This window comes from Pelophylax lessonae, assembly GCF_965119305.1.
Source record: "Pelophylax lessonae genome assembly, chromosome: 11".
Taxonomy (NCBI): Eukaryota; Metazoa; Chordata; class Amphibia; order Anura; family Ranidae; genus Pelophylax; species Pelophylax lessonae.
In genome coordinates, this window is record NC_138778.1 from 203,688,382 (window position 1) to 203,704,633 (window position 16,252).

At 46.9% G+C, this 16,252-nt stretch overlaps 1 protein-coding gene across 3 annotated transcripts in view; it reads right to left on the reverse strand.

Annotated features, from left to right (window-relative positions):
• The window catches only part of NKAIN4 (sodium/potassium transporting ATPase interacting 4), a 77,223-nt gene that overhangs the window by 22,407 nt on the left and 38,564 nt on the right, over positions 1–16,252 (reverse strand). For all 3 annotated transcript variants that reach the window (XM_082271972.1, XM_082271971.1, XM_082271970.1), the window contains exons 2-3: positions 10,961–11,098; positions 3,365–3,445 (exon numbers count right to left, since the gene is read on the reverse strand). In XM_082271972.1, coding sequence (XP_082128098.1) covers positions 3,365–3,445; positions 10,961–11,098 — 219 coding nt within the window. The remainder of the gene's footprint in view (positions 1–3,364; positions 3,446–10,960; positions 11,099–16,252) is intronic.

A 16,252-nucleotide genomic window follows, 5' to 3' on the forward strand; every position in this document is an offset into this window, starting at 1 on the left:
CTGAAGATGGGTCATGGATGGGTCTTCCAGCATGACAATGACCCAAAACATACCGGCAAGGCAACAAAGGAGTGGCTCAAGAAGAAGCACATTAAGGTCATGTTGAGGCCTAGCCAGTCTCCAGACCTTAATCCTATTGAAAAGTTATGTAGAGAGCGGAAACTTCGAGTTGCCAAGCAACAGCCAAGAAACCTTAAGGATTTAGAGAAGATCTGTAAAGAAGAGTGGGTGAAAATCCCTCCTGAGATGTGTGCAAACCTGGTCACCAACTACAAGAAATGTCTGACCTCTGTGCTTGCCAACAAGGGTTTTTCCACCAACTACTAAGTCATGTTTTACTTTGGGTATCAAATACTTATTTTACTTACTGAATTGCAACTTTATTTATAGCATTTGTTTTGTGTGTTTTTTCTGTATTTATGGTTGATATTCTGTCTCTATCATTTAAAATATAACTATGATAAAATTATAGACCCTTCATTTCTTTGTAAGTGGGCAAACTTACAAAATCTGCAGGGGATCAAAAAATGATTTTCCCCACTGTATGTGTTAGGTCTGATATGATTTCTGCAATAGGGGATTATTGATCTAATTATTGCTCAGCACTGCATGCTAATTAACCCTCCATTCATTCATAATTGATAGAGGAAAATCACACAATCGTGTCATGCCTTACATAATTCTACTGGTGTCAATTTATATTCCACAAAGATCTCTAAACAAACAGGAAGATTGGGACCCCGAATTACACTTAAGGGATCGATTTATAAAGCAATGGCTATAGTCCAACAAAACTGACTGACATTTGTTCTGTGCAAGTTGACCAATTGCTGTGAGAATGGGGCAAAATTAAATGTTTTAGGGTATTTTCTTTTCTGCTTGAATGCTCTTAGGCTTTTTTTTAGGTTAGTTTCTCTTCTGTTTGAAGGTTCTTAGGTTATTGTTTTAGAGACTATTTTAATTTCTGGTCAAATGTTCTTAGGTTATTGTTTAGGCTATTTTCAATTCTGTTTAAATGCTCTTAGGCTACAATTTTAGACTATTTTCTTTTCTGGTTTAATGTTGTTAGACTATTGCTTTAGGTTAGTTTCCCTTCTGGTTGAATGTTGTTAGGCTATTGCTTTAGGTTAGTTTCTCTTATAATTGAATGTTGTTAGGCTATTGCTTTAGTTTAGTTTCTCTTCTGGTTGAATGTTGTTAGACTATTGCTTTAGTTTAGTTTCTCTTCTGGTTGAATGTTGTTAGGCTATTGCTTTAGGTTAGTTTCCCTTCTGGTTGAATGTTGTTAGGCTATTGCTTTTGTTTAGTTTCTCTTCTGGTTGAATGTTGTTAGGCTATTGCTTTTGTTTAGTTTCTCTTCTGGTTGAATGTTGTTAGGCTATTGCTTTAGGTTAGTTTCTCTTCTGGTTGAACGTTGTTAGGCTATTTTCTGGAGCTCTGCTTTAAGAGCTATTTGCTCTTAAAGCAGAGCTCTATCCCCCCCCCCCCCCCCCACAGAATCAAAAGTCAGCAGCTACAAATCCTTTAGCTGCTGACTTTTATTAGGACAACTTACCTGTCCAGGGATCCCACGATGTCAGCATCCCAGCAGATTTTTCTATCGGCTCTCAGAGTCTGCCGCCACCATTTCTTGTAAGGGAAACCAGCGGTTTTCAGGTTCCCTACAGGTACCCGCTCCTCCCTCCCAACGAAAGGTACCAAATGTGGCAGTGGCCAAACAAGCAGAGCTTCACATTTTGATTGGAGCTCCACTTTAAGCTGGCCATACACGATAAAAAAAATCATTTGGAAAAAAAAACCTCAGCTTTCTAAAGATCTGCCGATGTGCATGCGATAACGCCATCATTGTATCTAAATATTTCACCATATTATCGTTAGATAACAACAAAGTGGTACATTTTTCGCTGATCGATTACACGATCCAGGGTTACATTTTAGCATGCGCATGTACTGTAAACTTTTTTGATCTGTTTTCTATCAATTCTACCACTGTTCAGAAAATCGATCGTTTAGGCTAAAAAAATCCAAAATGACAAAGCCGCTAGCAAAAAAATCCAACAGGCTGGTTGACATTCAAGCCTGTCTATTCATGGTTCGAAGCAGGAACCGGCCGAGATTCAAACCAGCTATGGCCGGCTTTAGGCTTTTGTTTTAGACTATTTTAATTTCTAGTCAAATGTTTTTAGGCTATTGTTTCTGCTCATTTCTTTTCAGGTCAAATGTTCTTAGGCTCTTGTTTAGGCTATTTTTAATTCTGGTTGAATGCTCTTAGGCTACTATTTTAGACTATTTCCTCTTCTGGTGGAATGTTCTTAGGCTATTTCTTTTTTTGGGGTTAGTTTCTATTCTTGTCAAAAGGTTCTTGGGCTATTGGGTTACAATTTTTTCTCTGCTGGTCGATTGTTCTTTTTAAGCAGCCAATAGATTATGCAGTTTTCTTTCCTTCCACCACAAGTGGAAGGAAAGAAAATGGCTTGATTCCCCCATCAACAATGACTGAATCCCTGCTTGCGCTATTGTGTTCTTCAGGCAGAACACAAAGGTCACTGGTGGCGGCTATAGCCACCAGCAGTGATCACAGGAAAAAATCTGACAGGCTGGTTGCACTGAAGTCAATCGATGGATTGACCTGGCCGAGAATCAATTCATCTATGGCCGGCTTTAAGCTATTGATGAGGCTATTTTCCATTCTGGTTGAATGTTCTTAGGCTAAAACAATAGCCCAAAAACATTCGACCACATTAGAAAATATCCTAAAACAATAGGCTAAGAAAATTCAAACAGAAGAGAAAGTATTGTAAAACAACAACAGGCTGATAACATTCAACCAGAATAGAAAGTATCCTAAAGAAGCAGCGTAAGAACATTTGACCAGGTGAGAAAATACCCTGAAAATATTTTATTTTGCCCAATTCTCCCAACAGCCGGTAAATTCCCACAGAACAAATGGAATGGAATTTCATTGGATAAATAGCTGTAAAAACTTTTTTTCATAAACAGACCCCTTAAAGTTGAACTCCAGTGAAAACATTTTTCTGGTTTTTGGTAGACTGGTGAAGAGTTGGAACCCCTGTCAGGTTTTCTCAGGGGAAATCTACACACAGGCCTTGACTTTTGCTCTGGGTCAAAGCTGTGTCATACCCCTCCACAACATCCAACAATCCAGTGCTAATGTCACTACAGAAAAATGGGGCTCTCGTACTGGATTTTCAATCGCTGGGGTCACAGCTCCAGGGAGGAGCAGAAGACAAGGCCTGTGTAATGTGCTCCAAGTAAAATGAGTTGCAGGGTAATAAAGACATCTGCAGTATACAGTATTAGACTGATCTTCACTGCAATGTTTAGTAGCCCCTGGGGGTCTTACCTTGGAGAGATCGCCCACTTCAAGGTAGAAGCAGATAAGGAATACATTCCAGGTCACCCACACAGCAGCCCAGATGGCGTACTAGAAGGAACAGAGAGGAGAAAATAGCATCAGATAGTAACTGACACCTTACCTAATATTTTTATACAAAGAGACCCTGTCACCAGCTTAGCAAATTTTGGGCAGAGTCATTTTCCTAGCACAGCCCCTCCCTTTTCGCACTTCACAGCTCTGTCTTCTTCTGGGAGTGCCTAATTACTGTCTGTGCTGGCCCAGTTCCTCTGCCCCTCCCCTCTCTACATAACCTTTTATGTAGCAGCTGGGGGGAGCAAAAGAGAAATACTATAACGTGACACCTCTGAGTCTGCTGGGGCTGCTGAGATGACATTAGCTCTGAACATGCCTGAGCTCAGCCTAACTGGCCAGTAATAGCAGACAGGGAGGTGGGCCATCTCCAGGAAAAAAGAGGCCTGACAACTCTATCCTCCAACCCTGGAGGTCCATGCCACTTCATTACAAGGCATTAGATATCTGCAGAGGAACCGAGTGCCTCTTCCCCATTCCACACCAGAGCTCAGCCTAACTGGCCAGTAATAGCAGAAAGGGAGGCAGGCCATCTTAAGGAAAGAAGCTGCCTGACAACCCTCCAGCCCCCAAGGTTCATGCCACTTCATTACAAGGCATTAGGTGTCTGCAGAGGAGGGGAGTGCCTCTTCCCCAATCTACACCTGAGCTCAGTCTGGCCAGTAATAGCAGACAGGGAGGCGGGCCATCTCCAGGAAAAAAAAACAAGAAAAGGCCTGAAAACCCTCCCTCACGCCCCTGCCTAACTGGGCAGTAATAGCAGAAAGGGTGGTGGGCTATCTCCAGGAAAGAAGAGACTTAACACCCCTCCCACCTCTGAGGTGCACACCACTTCCTTACGAGGCATTAGGTATCTGGAGAGTAGCTGAGTGCCTCTTCCGCAAGCCACACCTGAGCTCAGCCTGGCCAGTAATAGCAGATAGGGAGGCGGGCAATCTCTGGGGAAAAAAGAGGCCTGACAACCCTCCCTCACACCCCTGAGGTGCATACCACTTTACTACGAAGGATTCGCTATTTGGACAGGAGCCGAGTGCCTCTTCCCTAAGCCATGCCTGAGCTTAGCTCAGCAGACAGTGAGGTGAGCCTTCTCTAGGAAAAAAAGAGGCTTGACAACCATCCCCTCCCACCCCTGAGGTTCATGCCACTTCATTACGAAGGATTAGATATCTGCACAGGTGAAAAGTGGCTCTTCCCCAAGCCATGCCTGAGCTCAGCCCAACAGGTCAGTAATAGCAGACAGGGAGGTGGGCCATCTCAAAGGAAAAAAGAGGCCTGACAACCCTCCCACCCCTGAGATTCATGCCACTTCATTACTGGGGATTAGGTATCCCCAGAGGAGCCGAGTGTCTCTTCCCCAAGCCAGACCTGAGCTCAGCCTAACTGGCCAGTAATAGCAGACAGAGAGGTGGTCCATCTCCGGGAAAGAAGAGGGCTGACAACCCTCCTCTCCTGCCCCCGATATGCTTGCCACTTCATTACGAGGCGTTGGGTATCTGCAGAGGAGCTGAGCGCCTCTTCCCCAATCCATATTCTAAAATGAAAACAAAAGAGTGAAGCTAATTCATTTTAATCCTCTTTTACTGGCAGCAGCATGGAAAAAATGTGATTTGTTACTTACTGTAAAATCCATTTCTCGGATGTTCATTGACAGACACAGCTCCTGGTATTTATAACCATTGGGTTATATTGCCCCCTAGAGGAGTAGGACACTAGGCAGAAAATTCTGGCTACACCCATGGGCAGTCCCAGGGGATATACTCCCTCTCTCTGCTAAAGCCACACAGTTTTTTTACAAGCAGTGTCAGGAGAATTATAACTCAACAGAGGGGTGGGTGCTGTGTCCGTCAATGAACATCAGGGAAATGGATTTCATGGTAAGTAAAAGATCCCATTTTCTTTTTTGTTAATTGAGGGACACAGCTCCTGTTATTCATAACCACTGAGACATCCCAAAGCAGTGTTAAACAGGAGGGGTGGGAACAACCAAAACATTCCTAAGGCTAAACAAACATTAGCCAACCAGGCAACAGGAGCTCAACCAAACAACTGGAGCCCACCTGAAAAAAAACAATACATCCTCAAAGAGGATCAGGTCCTTTTAAACAGCAGCCTGCAAAACCTTGCAGCCAAAGGAAGCATCCGCAGATGCCAACACATCCACTTTATAAAGCTTTGTAAAGTGTGCACCGACGACCAGGTGGCTGCCTTGCAAACCTGCGTCACCGATGCCTGATGAGGGAAGGCCCAGGAGGCACTAAGCACCCTAGTAGAGTGCGCCTTGACAGGGAAAGGAAGAAACGGATCCCCGATGGAATAGGCCTGAACCACGGTCTGTCTGATCCATCTGGAAATGGTCGCAGAGGAAGCAGACAACCCTTTTCGAGGTCTGTCCATGAGCACAAATAGAGAGTCTAACTTCCTGAAAGACTCCGTAGCTGCCAGGTACACCATAATAGCCTGGACCACATCCAAGGCATGCAAGCAATTTCCTTCGGATGTTTAGACCTGGGACACAGGGAAGGCAACACAATGTCTTCATTCAAATGAAAATCAGAGACAACCTTTGGAAGGAAAGACGGATAGGGGCGAAGAACCACCTTATCCCTGTGAATCACCAGATAAGGTGAACGACCGGATAACGCCACCAGTTCCGACACCCTGTGCGCAGAGGCGATAGCCACCAAAAAGGCCACCTTCTGGTAAGCAGGGGAATCTCCCAAATATTTTTAAAGGGAGGCTTCTGCAGAGCTGAAAGCACCAAATTGAGATCCCAAGGTGGCAACGGAGCCCGCAATGGAGGGACCAAATGTCGGACACCCTGAAGAAAGGTACGCACCAGGGATTGTGTGGTCAAAGGTCATTGGAAGAAGACCGATAAAGCCGACACCTGACCCTTGATGGTACTCAAGGCCAACTTCTGTTCAAGCCCTCGTTGAAGGAAGGTTAAGATCCGTGCCACCGAGAAGGAGCGAGGATGAACCCCAAGCGACTCACACCATGCAATGTACGTCTTCCATGTGCGATGGTAGATCTTCCTAAAAGTAGACTTCCTAGCTTTCAACAGTGTAGGAATTGCGATTCAGATAAACCCCTATCCTTCAGCGCCTTGCGTTAAACACCCAAGCCATCAAAGCCAGCGACTGTAAAGCAGGATGGAAGATCGGTCCTTGGGACAGCAGATCCTCCCTGAGAGGAAGCTTCCAAGGAACGTCGGCGACCAGCCTTACCAGATCGGCGTACCAAGCTCGACGAGGCCAGTCCAGAGCCACCAAGATGACCTGATCTTCTGCCTCCATCCTTTGGTCATCTGCACTCTTTAGTGACAATCTGTCAAAATAGGCAGGGAGAGGAAACACCTTTACCGCCCTGGATGGCTTGTGAGTGCCAAAGGGTACCTGCATCTCATTCGCAGCTTCAGCTACATCCTCCATCCTTAGGGTCTCATGCACAGATACAATCAGTGCATCCAGCAGCGTCTTTTCGTGCGTGGTCGCAGACATGGAGGAATCATCCTCACCATCAGATGATTCCAGGCATGTGGTTGCAGACCCAGCAGGGTGACCCACGTTCGTGGCGGCCGAATCAGATTCAGGATCTGATGAGACATATGAGGCAGGGGAAGGCGGGGGTGCTTTTTGGTAGCCCGTCGCCCAAAAGCCACCTCCACCTGGGACACAAGGGACTCTAGGACCGCGGTCAGTGCATAGATGGATGGTTGGGACCCGGAGGGACCCACAGCCTCAGAGAGGGGATCAGGTGGGAAAATGTGCTCCAAAGACTCCGTGAGTCACCAGGGGGACCCCACACAAGGTGTAAAACACTGCTAGGGGCAACCCCTACCACGCCGACAGCACCACCCGGTCGCCAGGCACAAAGCACTAAGTTATCCTCAGCAGAGAGGGAGAGGACCCAACCAGACTCACCACCCACAGAAACAAGCGCATGCAGCCACCAGGATAATGCACTACACATGTGACGATTAGGAAGTAAAATAACCCAGGAGTCAGCACCAGGGGATGAGGAGGGGCTCCCACCGCCGCAATCACTGCCCAGAGGGCTCCACTGTCATAGCTGCCGCTAATTTCAATGGCAAGCCACAGCAAAATGGCCACCAGACAACACAAACATGGCCCCTGTGTATAGGAATACACATTCTACAACAAAATGGTGGCACCACGAGGCATAAAGGGCTTCAGGAGGGAGACCAGGCCTCAAGGACAGATCCAGGCAGTATGGGGGGGCGGGCCCTGGCAGAAGCCCCCATCAGGTACAACCCCCCCCCCTGCACATTCGATTGTCTGTTCGCCGGCAGCGTACCCCTCTCCCCCCCCCCCGGGCCTCATCACTAGTAAGGGCCCTGCCCCACCCCAGGGACAGTGGCCAGACCACCAAAACATCCCCAGCATATGTGGAGGGGAGGGCCTGGTGAGGGACTCTGCAAGGGGGGGTGCCTGCGGGAAGGAGGGGAACCCGGGGGGTCCGACCGTCCCAAGGAGGGGCCTATGTCTACCCCAAACCCCTTCAGGGGGAGAGGGGGGGACAGCTACTCACCATACCAGGAATCAGGCGGGCACCGCTCCAGACAGAACCCCTTTCCATCTATATGGGGGGCTGTCAGCCAGGAGGAACGCTGCGATTTGGGCAGAGACCTGGCTGTATGCAACCTCGCGAGGCGGAGCTGAGGTCTGCACGCGCTGGCCAGATTGGGGTGACCACTGGATCTAGATTATCCAGCCCGTCGCCCAGTCCGGCAGTTGATTGTAGATCTTACAGGAAAAATCCAGGAGAAAAAAATTCTATCTAAAAAGAAAAACATTTGCCAGGACCAAAGATTCCAGCAAGAAAATAGGTCCCTACTCCTGACTAGGCAGAAAACAAATTGAGTGGTTATAGCAGAGAGAGGGAGTATACCCCCTAGGACTACCCATAGGCGTAGCCAGAATTCTTTTCTGCCTAGTGTCCTACTCCTGTAGGGGGCAGTATAATCCAATGGTTATGAATACCAGGAGCTGTGTCTGTCAATGAACGAAAGAGAAATACATAATTGTTCTGTTCCTGAGAAAAGCTGCTTTAGCGGCTCTGAGGAATACTTAACTGAATAAAATGAACAGATTTGACTAGATCTCGGTGTCAGGCCCCCGCTCGCGTGCCGAAATTTGCAAATAAACAATGGATTATGGATTAGGACTTGTTTTTCTTGGAATGGTGATTGTATTAGGTGGTGACTCATACATGATTACATTTATTCATTGCATTAAAGGCCAGCACCACCCAAAAGGAGCTCAGGTTCAGATGGGTTATATTCCTCTGTGGGACAGTATATTGTCCCTGATCAAAACTGAAGCTGCCTTGAGTGGATTTCTTCTTTATTTCTCCAGCCTTCACCAGTCTTGCACAGTTGTACAGGATCCTCTCCTGGCCTGAAATAGCTTCCTCTGATTTCACTGCACACTGTGAACTTCTCATAATGTGCATTAGAAGCTGCAGATAGACAGATAAAGCCTGCTCCATTTTCTAGTTGAAGGACATCTAGCATCGTCTAGCTCTTTCCTCCCCATCTTGATTGTCTCTGGCCCACTCCTTTCATTCATTATTTTAATTCTTTAAAGTGGTTCTAAGGGAAGAAGTTTTTTTTTTTTTTTTTTTTTTTAATCTTAAAAGAGTATAGGGTTCTTTTTTTTAATTTCAGAATCATACTTACCTAGGTGGCTGCAGCATGGGTCCGATGCTACCTCTGTCCCCCGCCGGCTCTAAGGCTAAGAACGGAGTGAACCAACATCACCGATTGCTCGGTTTTTAGAGCTCCCTGAGCAGAAAGCTCATAGGAGCGCTCACTGTGGAAGGGGAGGGAGCAGCGTACTAAGACTCCCCAATAGGCTGAGCCGGGTGCTGGTCCACACATTTGGGCGAATCCCGACCATATAGTCACGATCTTTCTCAAGCCTGGACTGGCTCTGTGACGTCAGCTGACAGAGGGTTCCAGGAGTGTAGGACAAACTGCACTCCTGTGATCCACAGAGGAAGTACAGGCAATTGAGCTTTCCCCATACTTCTCCATTAATGCATTCTATGTATTAGGGTAAAAAAACATTCTGAATGCAGCTCCCCCTTATACTTACCTGAGATCTTGATCTAGCAATCTGCATGAGAGCAGCAGCTCTCTCTCCTCATTGGACAGAGAGGCAGCAGTGGGAGTCATTAGCTACTGCTGATGTTGATCACAGCCAGTGAGGAGAAAGTAGCAGGTGGGGTCAAGCCATGCTCTGTGTGTCAATTGACACACAGAGCTGCCTCAGGAGCAAGCATGCTTGAGTGCCCCCATAGGAACAGCTTGGTATAGCTCAGCGGGGAGCAATCGCAGGTGGCAGGCGGCAATCGGAGCCGCTTGCCCCGTGCATTGGAGTCCCCGCTGCCGAGTGCATCGGAGTGCCCCGCTCGCCCCCTAGCTGCAGGCGCGCGATCGACGTAGCCCTACGTCGGTTCGCGCAGGAGGGCCGCCCTGCCGCAGTATAAATGCGGTGGGAGGTCTGGAACCAGTTAAAGTGGAACTAAACCCATAGATTTAACGGTTTCAAAAAACATTTACATTCCAGGCATGCCACGCAATTCCAACTGTCACAGTTGCTCGTGCTCTCAATTTAACCATCAAATGGCTGGTGTCATAACTGATCACGTGCAGAATCATAGCAGTGGCAGATCAAACAGAGGCCAAGATGGTAGCTTCCTTGGCTGAAAAGGATAGGAGGGTTTAGTTACGCTTTAATGTCCTCAACTACCTTCCCTTTGTCCAGCAGGAGTTCTGAGACGACAGTTGATAGAGCTTTGCCAGTTCCCAGTAACAAAGTGAAACTCAGAGAGGGGCACAGGAGCAGTTTCCTGGGTAACAGCAGCTGCTCTATGGCGGCACTTTTAGGCTTCTTTCACACGAGTGTTCCGTATGTCCGTATATCATCCCATCCGTTTGTGGGTGATATACGGACATAATGCATGTCAACGGGATTGCGGATGTCAGCGGATGACCATCCGCTGACATCCGATTTGCGTCCTTTCCGATCAGTTCCGTTTTTTGGAACGGAACAGAACCCCATTTTTCTTCCGTTTAAAAAACGGAAAGGACGCAAAATCGGATGTCAGTGGTGTCATCCGCTGACATCCGCAATCCCCATAGACATACATTATGTCCGTATATCATCCGCAAACGGATGGGATGATATGCGGACATACGGACCGGATGACACAAGTGTCATCCGTGTCCGTTAAAAAAAAAAAGTGCCGGAGCGGATCTAATTACGGTCCGCTCCGTGTGAAAGGATCCTACTTGCATCAGAGGTTCACTTTTTTTGTAAAGGGAGCACAACCCCGTCTATCTTGCAGCAGGATAAAGCTGCTGAACCAATGACGGCTGCTTCATTTCACAGAATCCTTTGCTACTGTACACATGGACCTGGTAATGCTCTGTCTGTGCCTCTCTCTTGTAGTACCCAAAGCACTCCACCAATAACAAAGACTTACCGCGGTGACATAACGCGGCCTGTACTGTAAGGTGCCGAACAGGCCTAATATGATAGCGATGATGTGTAGAAAATTGGCCAAAATTGGAGCCCATTGATAGCCCAGGAAGTCAAAGACTTGCCGCTCTAGTGCTGCGATCTGTATAGAGAGAAGAAAGAAATAGGTTAAGAAACAGAACATGAGGTAAATAACTGAGCAATAGGCGATGGGGTATGCTGCTTTGACATCACCCTACTGCCAAAAAAAGAGAACCTGTCACTTTGGAGTGATAAAAAGTCTGAAAATAGCAAACTAATGCAGCCGCTACATTTAAGAACTGGTAAGCTGCAATAACATTTTAAATGGTTTGTTTAAATGACTAAAAGGGAGCAAATAGGAAATGTGCATGGTTCAGGTTTACATGACCTTTAAGGCAGGGGTCTTTATACTATGGCCCTCCAGTTGTTCAGGAACTACAATTCCCATAATGCCTAGTCATGTCTGTAAGGGTCAGAGTTTTACAATGCCTCATGGGATGTGTAGCAACAGCTGGAGGGCCGTAGTTTGAGGATCCCTGCTTTAAGGCCTTCCTCATGGCACTGGAGGCACCAAAAGCCAGTCATTTATAACGGCAGCTGGCATTATCGGCTATCGCAGTGCGACATTCATTTACAAATCCTATCCTAATGACAGATTTGCTTTAAAATGTTCACCTTTCCAGAAAAAAAAAAAAAATGAAAAGGTGAACACCGTACCCCCTTTCTTCCCCCCGGTCCCCATCGTACTGCCCTCTGTAGGTAATGAGTTGTCAGGGCCCACACAGCCAGTGTAGCATTATGCGTAATAGAAATCTTCTTGCTGTAGGGAACTTCACTTTGTTGGGTTATACACTAAAAACACACATGTCCAGTGATCCTGCAGTGTTTTGTAAGATCAGTTGCCTTACACCCACACCAGCTACACACCCAGTCCTGTGCCACCATCTCTTTTCCCTTAGTAGCAGGCCCACTGATGACATGCAACCACCACTGCACATCATCAGGGGGCCAGCTGTGCCCTCAGGTTTTGCAGCCGCCCGCCTTTAATGACAGGTAATGTATGCATCATCAGGAGGCCGGCTGTCTCTTTCCAGTTCTTGCAGCGGCTCGGTGATGACATGCATGAGCCACAGTGCATCATCAGGGGGGCGGATGTCTCATCCGGGTTTTTTTTAGCTGCTCCCCTCTGATGACGTGCAGATTCCACGACTTGTCATCGGGGGCTGGATATCTGGGTTTGTGCAGCCGCCCCCCTGATGACAGGTATGTGCTGCTGTGTGTCATTAAGAGGCCGGCTGTCTCTTTTCAGTTCTTGCATTGGCTCGGTGGTGACCTGCATGAGCCGCAGTGCATCATCAGGGGGGCGGATGTCTCATCCGGGTTTTTTTACCTGCTCCCCTCTGATGACTTGCAGGTTCCACAACTGGTCATCGGGGGCAGCATATCTTCTCTGGGTTTGTGCAGCTGCCCCCCTGATGACAGGAATGCTCCTCAGTGTGTCATTAGGAGGCTGACTGCCTCTTTTAGGTTCTTGCAGCCATCTACCTGGTGACATGTCTGAGCCGCAGTGCATCATCAGGGGACTGTCTCTTTCAGGTTCTTGTAGTGTGAAGGAATGTGATGAACACGTGTGAATTAAGCAAAATGTCTATATTTTACTATATATGTACATATCTTTTACCTGTCGTCCTTACTCAAAATGGCCGTTACTAGATACCCCCCCACCACCGAGATGGAATGTTAGAAGAAAGATGGAGCCTTGGCACAGAGCCTTCAAGAGAAGATAACATTCATAAACTCGAATGGGACCACCTTGTAATGGACATGACTAATCAGAAAGCTGCAAATAATCAGTATTATGCTAATATTATGCTTATGACATACTAACATATGACACCGCCTACTAACTATATAATAGGCTGTCCAGTAGAAATAAACAGGAAGTATCATTTACCTGAACAATGTGTCAGTCTGTGATATCCTCGTACATGCACTCTAATTACCAATCTAATCAGATCCAGCAGCAAGAAATCTATTTTGAACCTGATTGAGGTTCGCTAACCATTACAGTAGTCACTCCCTGATGATATGCATGCCCCATGACTCGTCATTGGGGGCTGGATGTCTTCACTGGGCTCTTGCAGCCTCCCCCCTGATGACAGGAATGCTCCGCAATGTGACAATAGGAGACTGGCTGCCTCTTTCAGGTTCTTGAAGCCGTCTCCCTGGTGACATGTCTGAGCCGCAGTGCGTTATATCAGGGACTGACTCTTCCAGATTCTTGTAGCTGCCCCCTGATTCTTGGGCTTGGTTTTGGGTTCTTGCTGCCACCCCCCTGATGACAGGTATGTGCTGCAGTGTGCCATTGCAGTATGTCTTCTCTGGGTTCCTGTAGCCACCCCCATTATGATGTGCATGCAACACGGCATGTCATCAGGGGGCCAGATCCAGCAGCCAGGAAGATACAGCTGGCTCCCTGATGATGCCGCAGTGGTGCATGCACCCTACAGTACTTTAAAAAAATATGTCAATCTCACCCAGGTGAGAATCCAGAAGTGCGGGGAGCAATTCACCAAAAAAAGGTATTTAAAAGATAAGAATAAAAAATATCTGGTTGTTGGAAAAGAGGTAGGTAAGAGTGGAACATCTGAGGGTAAAGGTTAGCCAATAATGAGTATAATTTAAGCTCCAAACTTTCTGCAATATTCAGCCTAATTAATATTATTATTGTGTAGGCGTACAGCTCTCACAATCTTCTCAACTACAAAACACTATAATTTGATCCGGTTAGTCACATTTAGTAGCTGAGAGAGGCTATTAGCATGAGCTTTGGAAAACGACAAGGCTTCAACTGCTGCCTGTAGTTATACTAACAATTCAAGCAAATTATTGCATAAGCTCTGCAGCCCTTAGTTGGCTTGATCAACCTTTTTGGTGGACAACGTGTTCTTCTATAGATCTACTCTTTAGAGCTGTCAGAGTGACGAGCGCAAAAAGGAAAAGGGGCAGAGGGGGCTGGGTGGTAGAAGGGACCGTTGGGAGCCATGTTGAAATGTTATTGGTTCCTGCGGGTTAATGTACTGTCGCTCTTCGCGCTGTCTGCCCGAACAGGCCCATATAGGTGTGAAATTGTTTGTGTGCCGGAGGTGCCTAGGGACACATCGGCTGTCCTCATTATCGAGTTTACCCTTGCTCAGCACCGAGGGGCCTTTGGCCACTGTACAGCAATTACGGTCGGCACAGCAATGCTCCTGGGAGCTGGCGAGCTATCCAGGCCTCTCCTCCAGCATGATGGATATCCCTGTCCACTTTCTTTGTGAGGAATCCATCATCCTGTCTCTGTGGCCACTGCTCCTGATACCAAGCGGATTTATCCCACCGCCCTTTCTACATGCATTCTCTGCGACAACCCTCCAGGGTCACCCCGGTGAAGATGAGACAGGCTTGGCACTGCCAACGATGTTCGCTACAGATCTGATTTGCATGCAAATGATCCTGGAGGGGAGCGCGAGAAAGGGAAGAGACTTTACCTGTGCGCTTTTCTGCACACGCCGCAGCCTACCTGCCACCTCAATGTGTTTGTTTTAATTGGTTTACCCCCTGCCGGGGGTTGCTATGGTGACCTTCCTTGGGGTCCTTCAATTTGTTATTCATTTCCCGGCATCCATTGCATGCAAGCAAAGGTCACCCGTGAAGGATGCCTAAAGTCAATTTTGCATTTAACCCCTTGCCGAGCAACAGTATGGCTGCAGCTCTGCAAGAATTCCAAGTGCTTTGGTAGGGGGTACCTGTTTCGGCAAGCTCCAGCAAGGCAATTAAATTGTGCCGTAACACATTTTTATCTTCTAAACACGTTAACGATGCATTTACTGGACCTCCGCTTGGGGTATGTCTCATTTATTCACGGCTCATAGGAATTGGTCAATGCCATCTAGCACTGCTTTAAGCATTCCAGCAATGCCCATGTCTGGCAATGTTCAAAAAAGTGGCAACCACCTCAACCTATAACTGGCCTTTGCAGCAAGGTGCACATCACAAACAAAAGATTTCCCAGTACACTTACCAGCCAGCCTGCAAAACAAACAAATTGGACCTGTCTAACAATTCTCATTAAAAACAGAGGGTTTTGCTTGCACACATTTGCAAATATATTTTCGCAAGCCGTAGTGCCCACGCCAAGGGACCTCTGTATATACTGCGGTCCTAACTCTAAATTTCCAGTGCCTCCATAGTAGAAGCACAAATGCTATTGCCCTTGTCCGGCAATGCCCATGTGTCTAGGGATGACTAGAAACCTTTGAGGCCAACTGGCCCCTTTTGTGGTAGGAACAGATTTTGGTGGGCTAAAAAAAAAGAATACCCCCCAAAATATGATATGGTGCCACATTGATTAGGTGCATGGTAAAAGGTTGGTGTTCCTTAAGGACATGGTTTATTGTGACACATCTTCCAATATAAGTCGATAATGGCTCTTGGCATTCAGTCACATGACATCCCAGAGTCGCAAAGAAAGTCGGTGCTGGAAGACCTTCCCTTACCAGATGCTATGGTCACAAATATAAAGAGGGATCATGTAGCTATACAATACCCAGTATGTTACACTGGCACAGGTTTGATGTCCAAACTGTAAAGTTTTTTCCTTTCACCAGCCCAAGATAGAGTATCTTCTTAGTACTGGCTCAGCTCCTATTGTCCCCTTCTCAGACCTCCCCTGGGAGTAGTCCACCTAAAAGTGATGTTCTAGTAATAGTGAAAGTTGGGTGTGCACAACCACCTACTGTCTTCTTATATGACTTGAAGACCCTGGCAGGGTAACCTTTGGGTCAGTGTAGCTCCTGGCTATAGGGTTTTGGGTTTTCCCACTCATCCTGCTGCATTCTTTATCCTATATAGGAATGTAATGGTCTAGCTAAGAGAAAGAGGGCCATTTGTAATGACATTACTAAAGAATTGGTCAACCAGCTTTCAGGAGTTGGCAAATTCCCACAATGCTAGGGGGTACCTGTTTCAATAGGCTCCAGCGAGGCAATTAAATTGGGTATGTCTCATTTATTCTTTGCTTACATGGTTTATTGGAATAGGCCAATGCCATCTGATACTGCTTTTAGGAGTCCGTCAATGCACACGTGTCTAAGGATGACTGGAAGCCTTTGCATGAGGGCCAAACTCAACCAACTGGCCCCTCTAAAGGGGAATCCGGCAGGGGAAACTGAGTCAATTTAGCTCCTGGCTTTGGGGTTTTGGATTTTCCCACTCATCCTGCTGCATTCTTTAT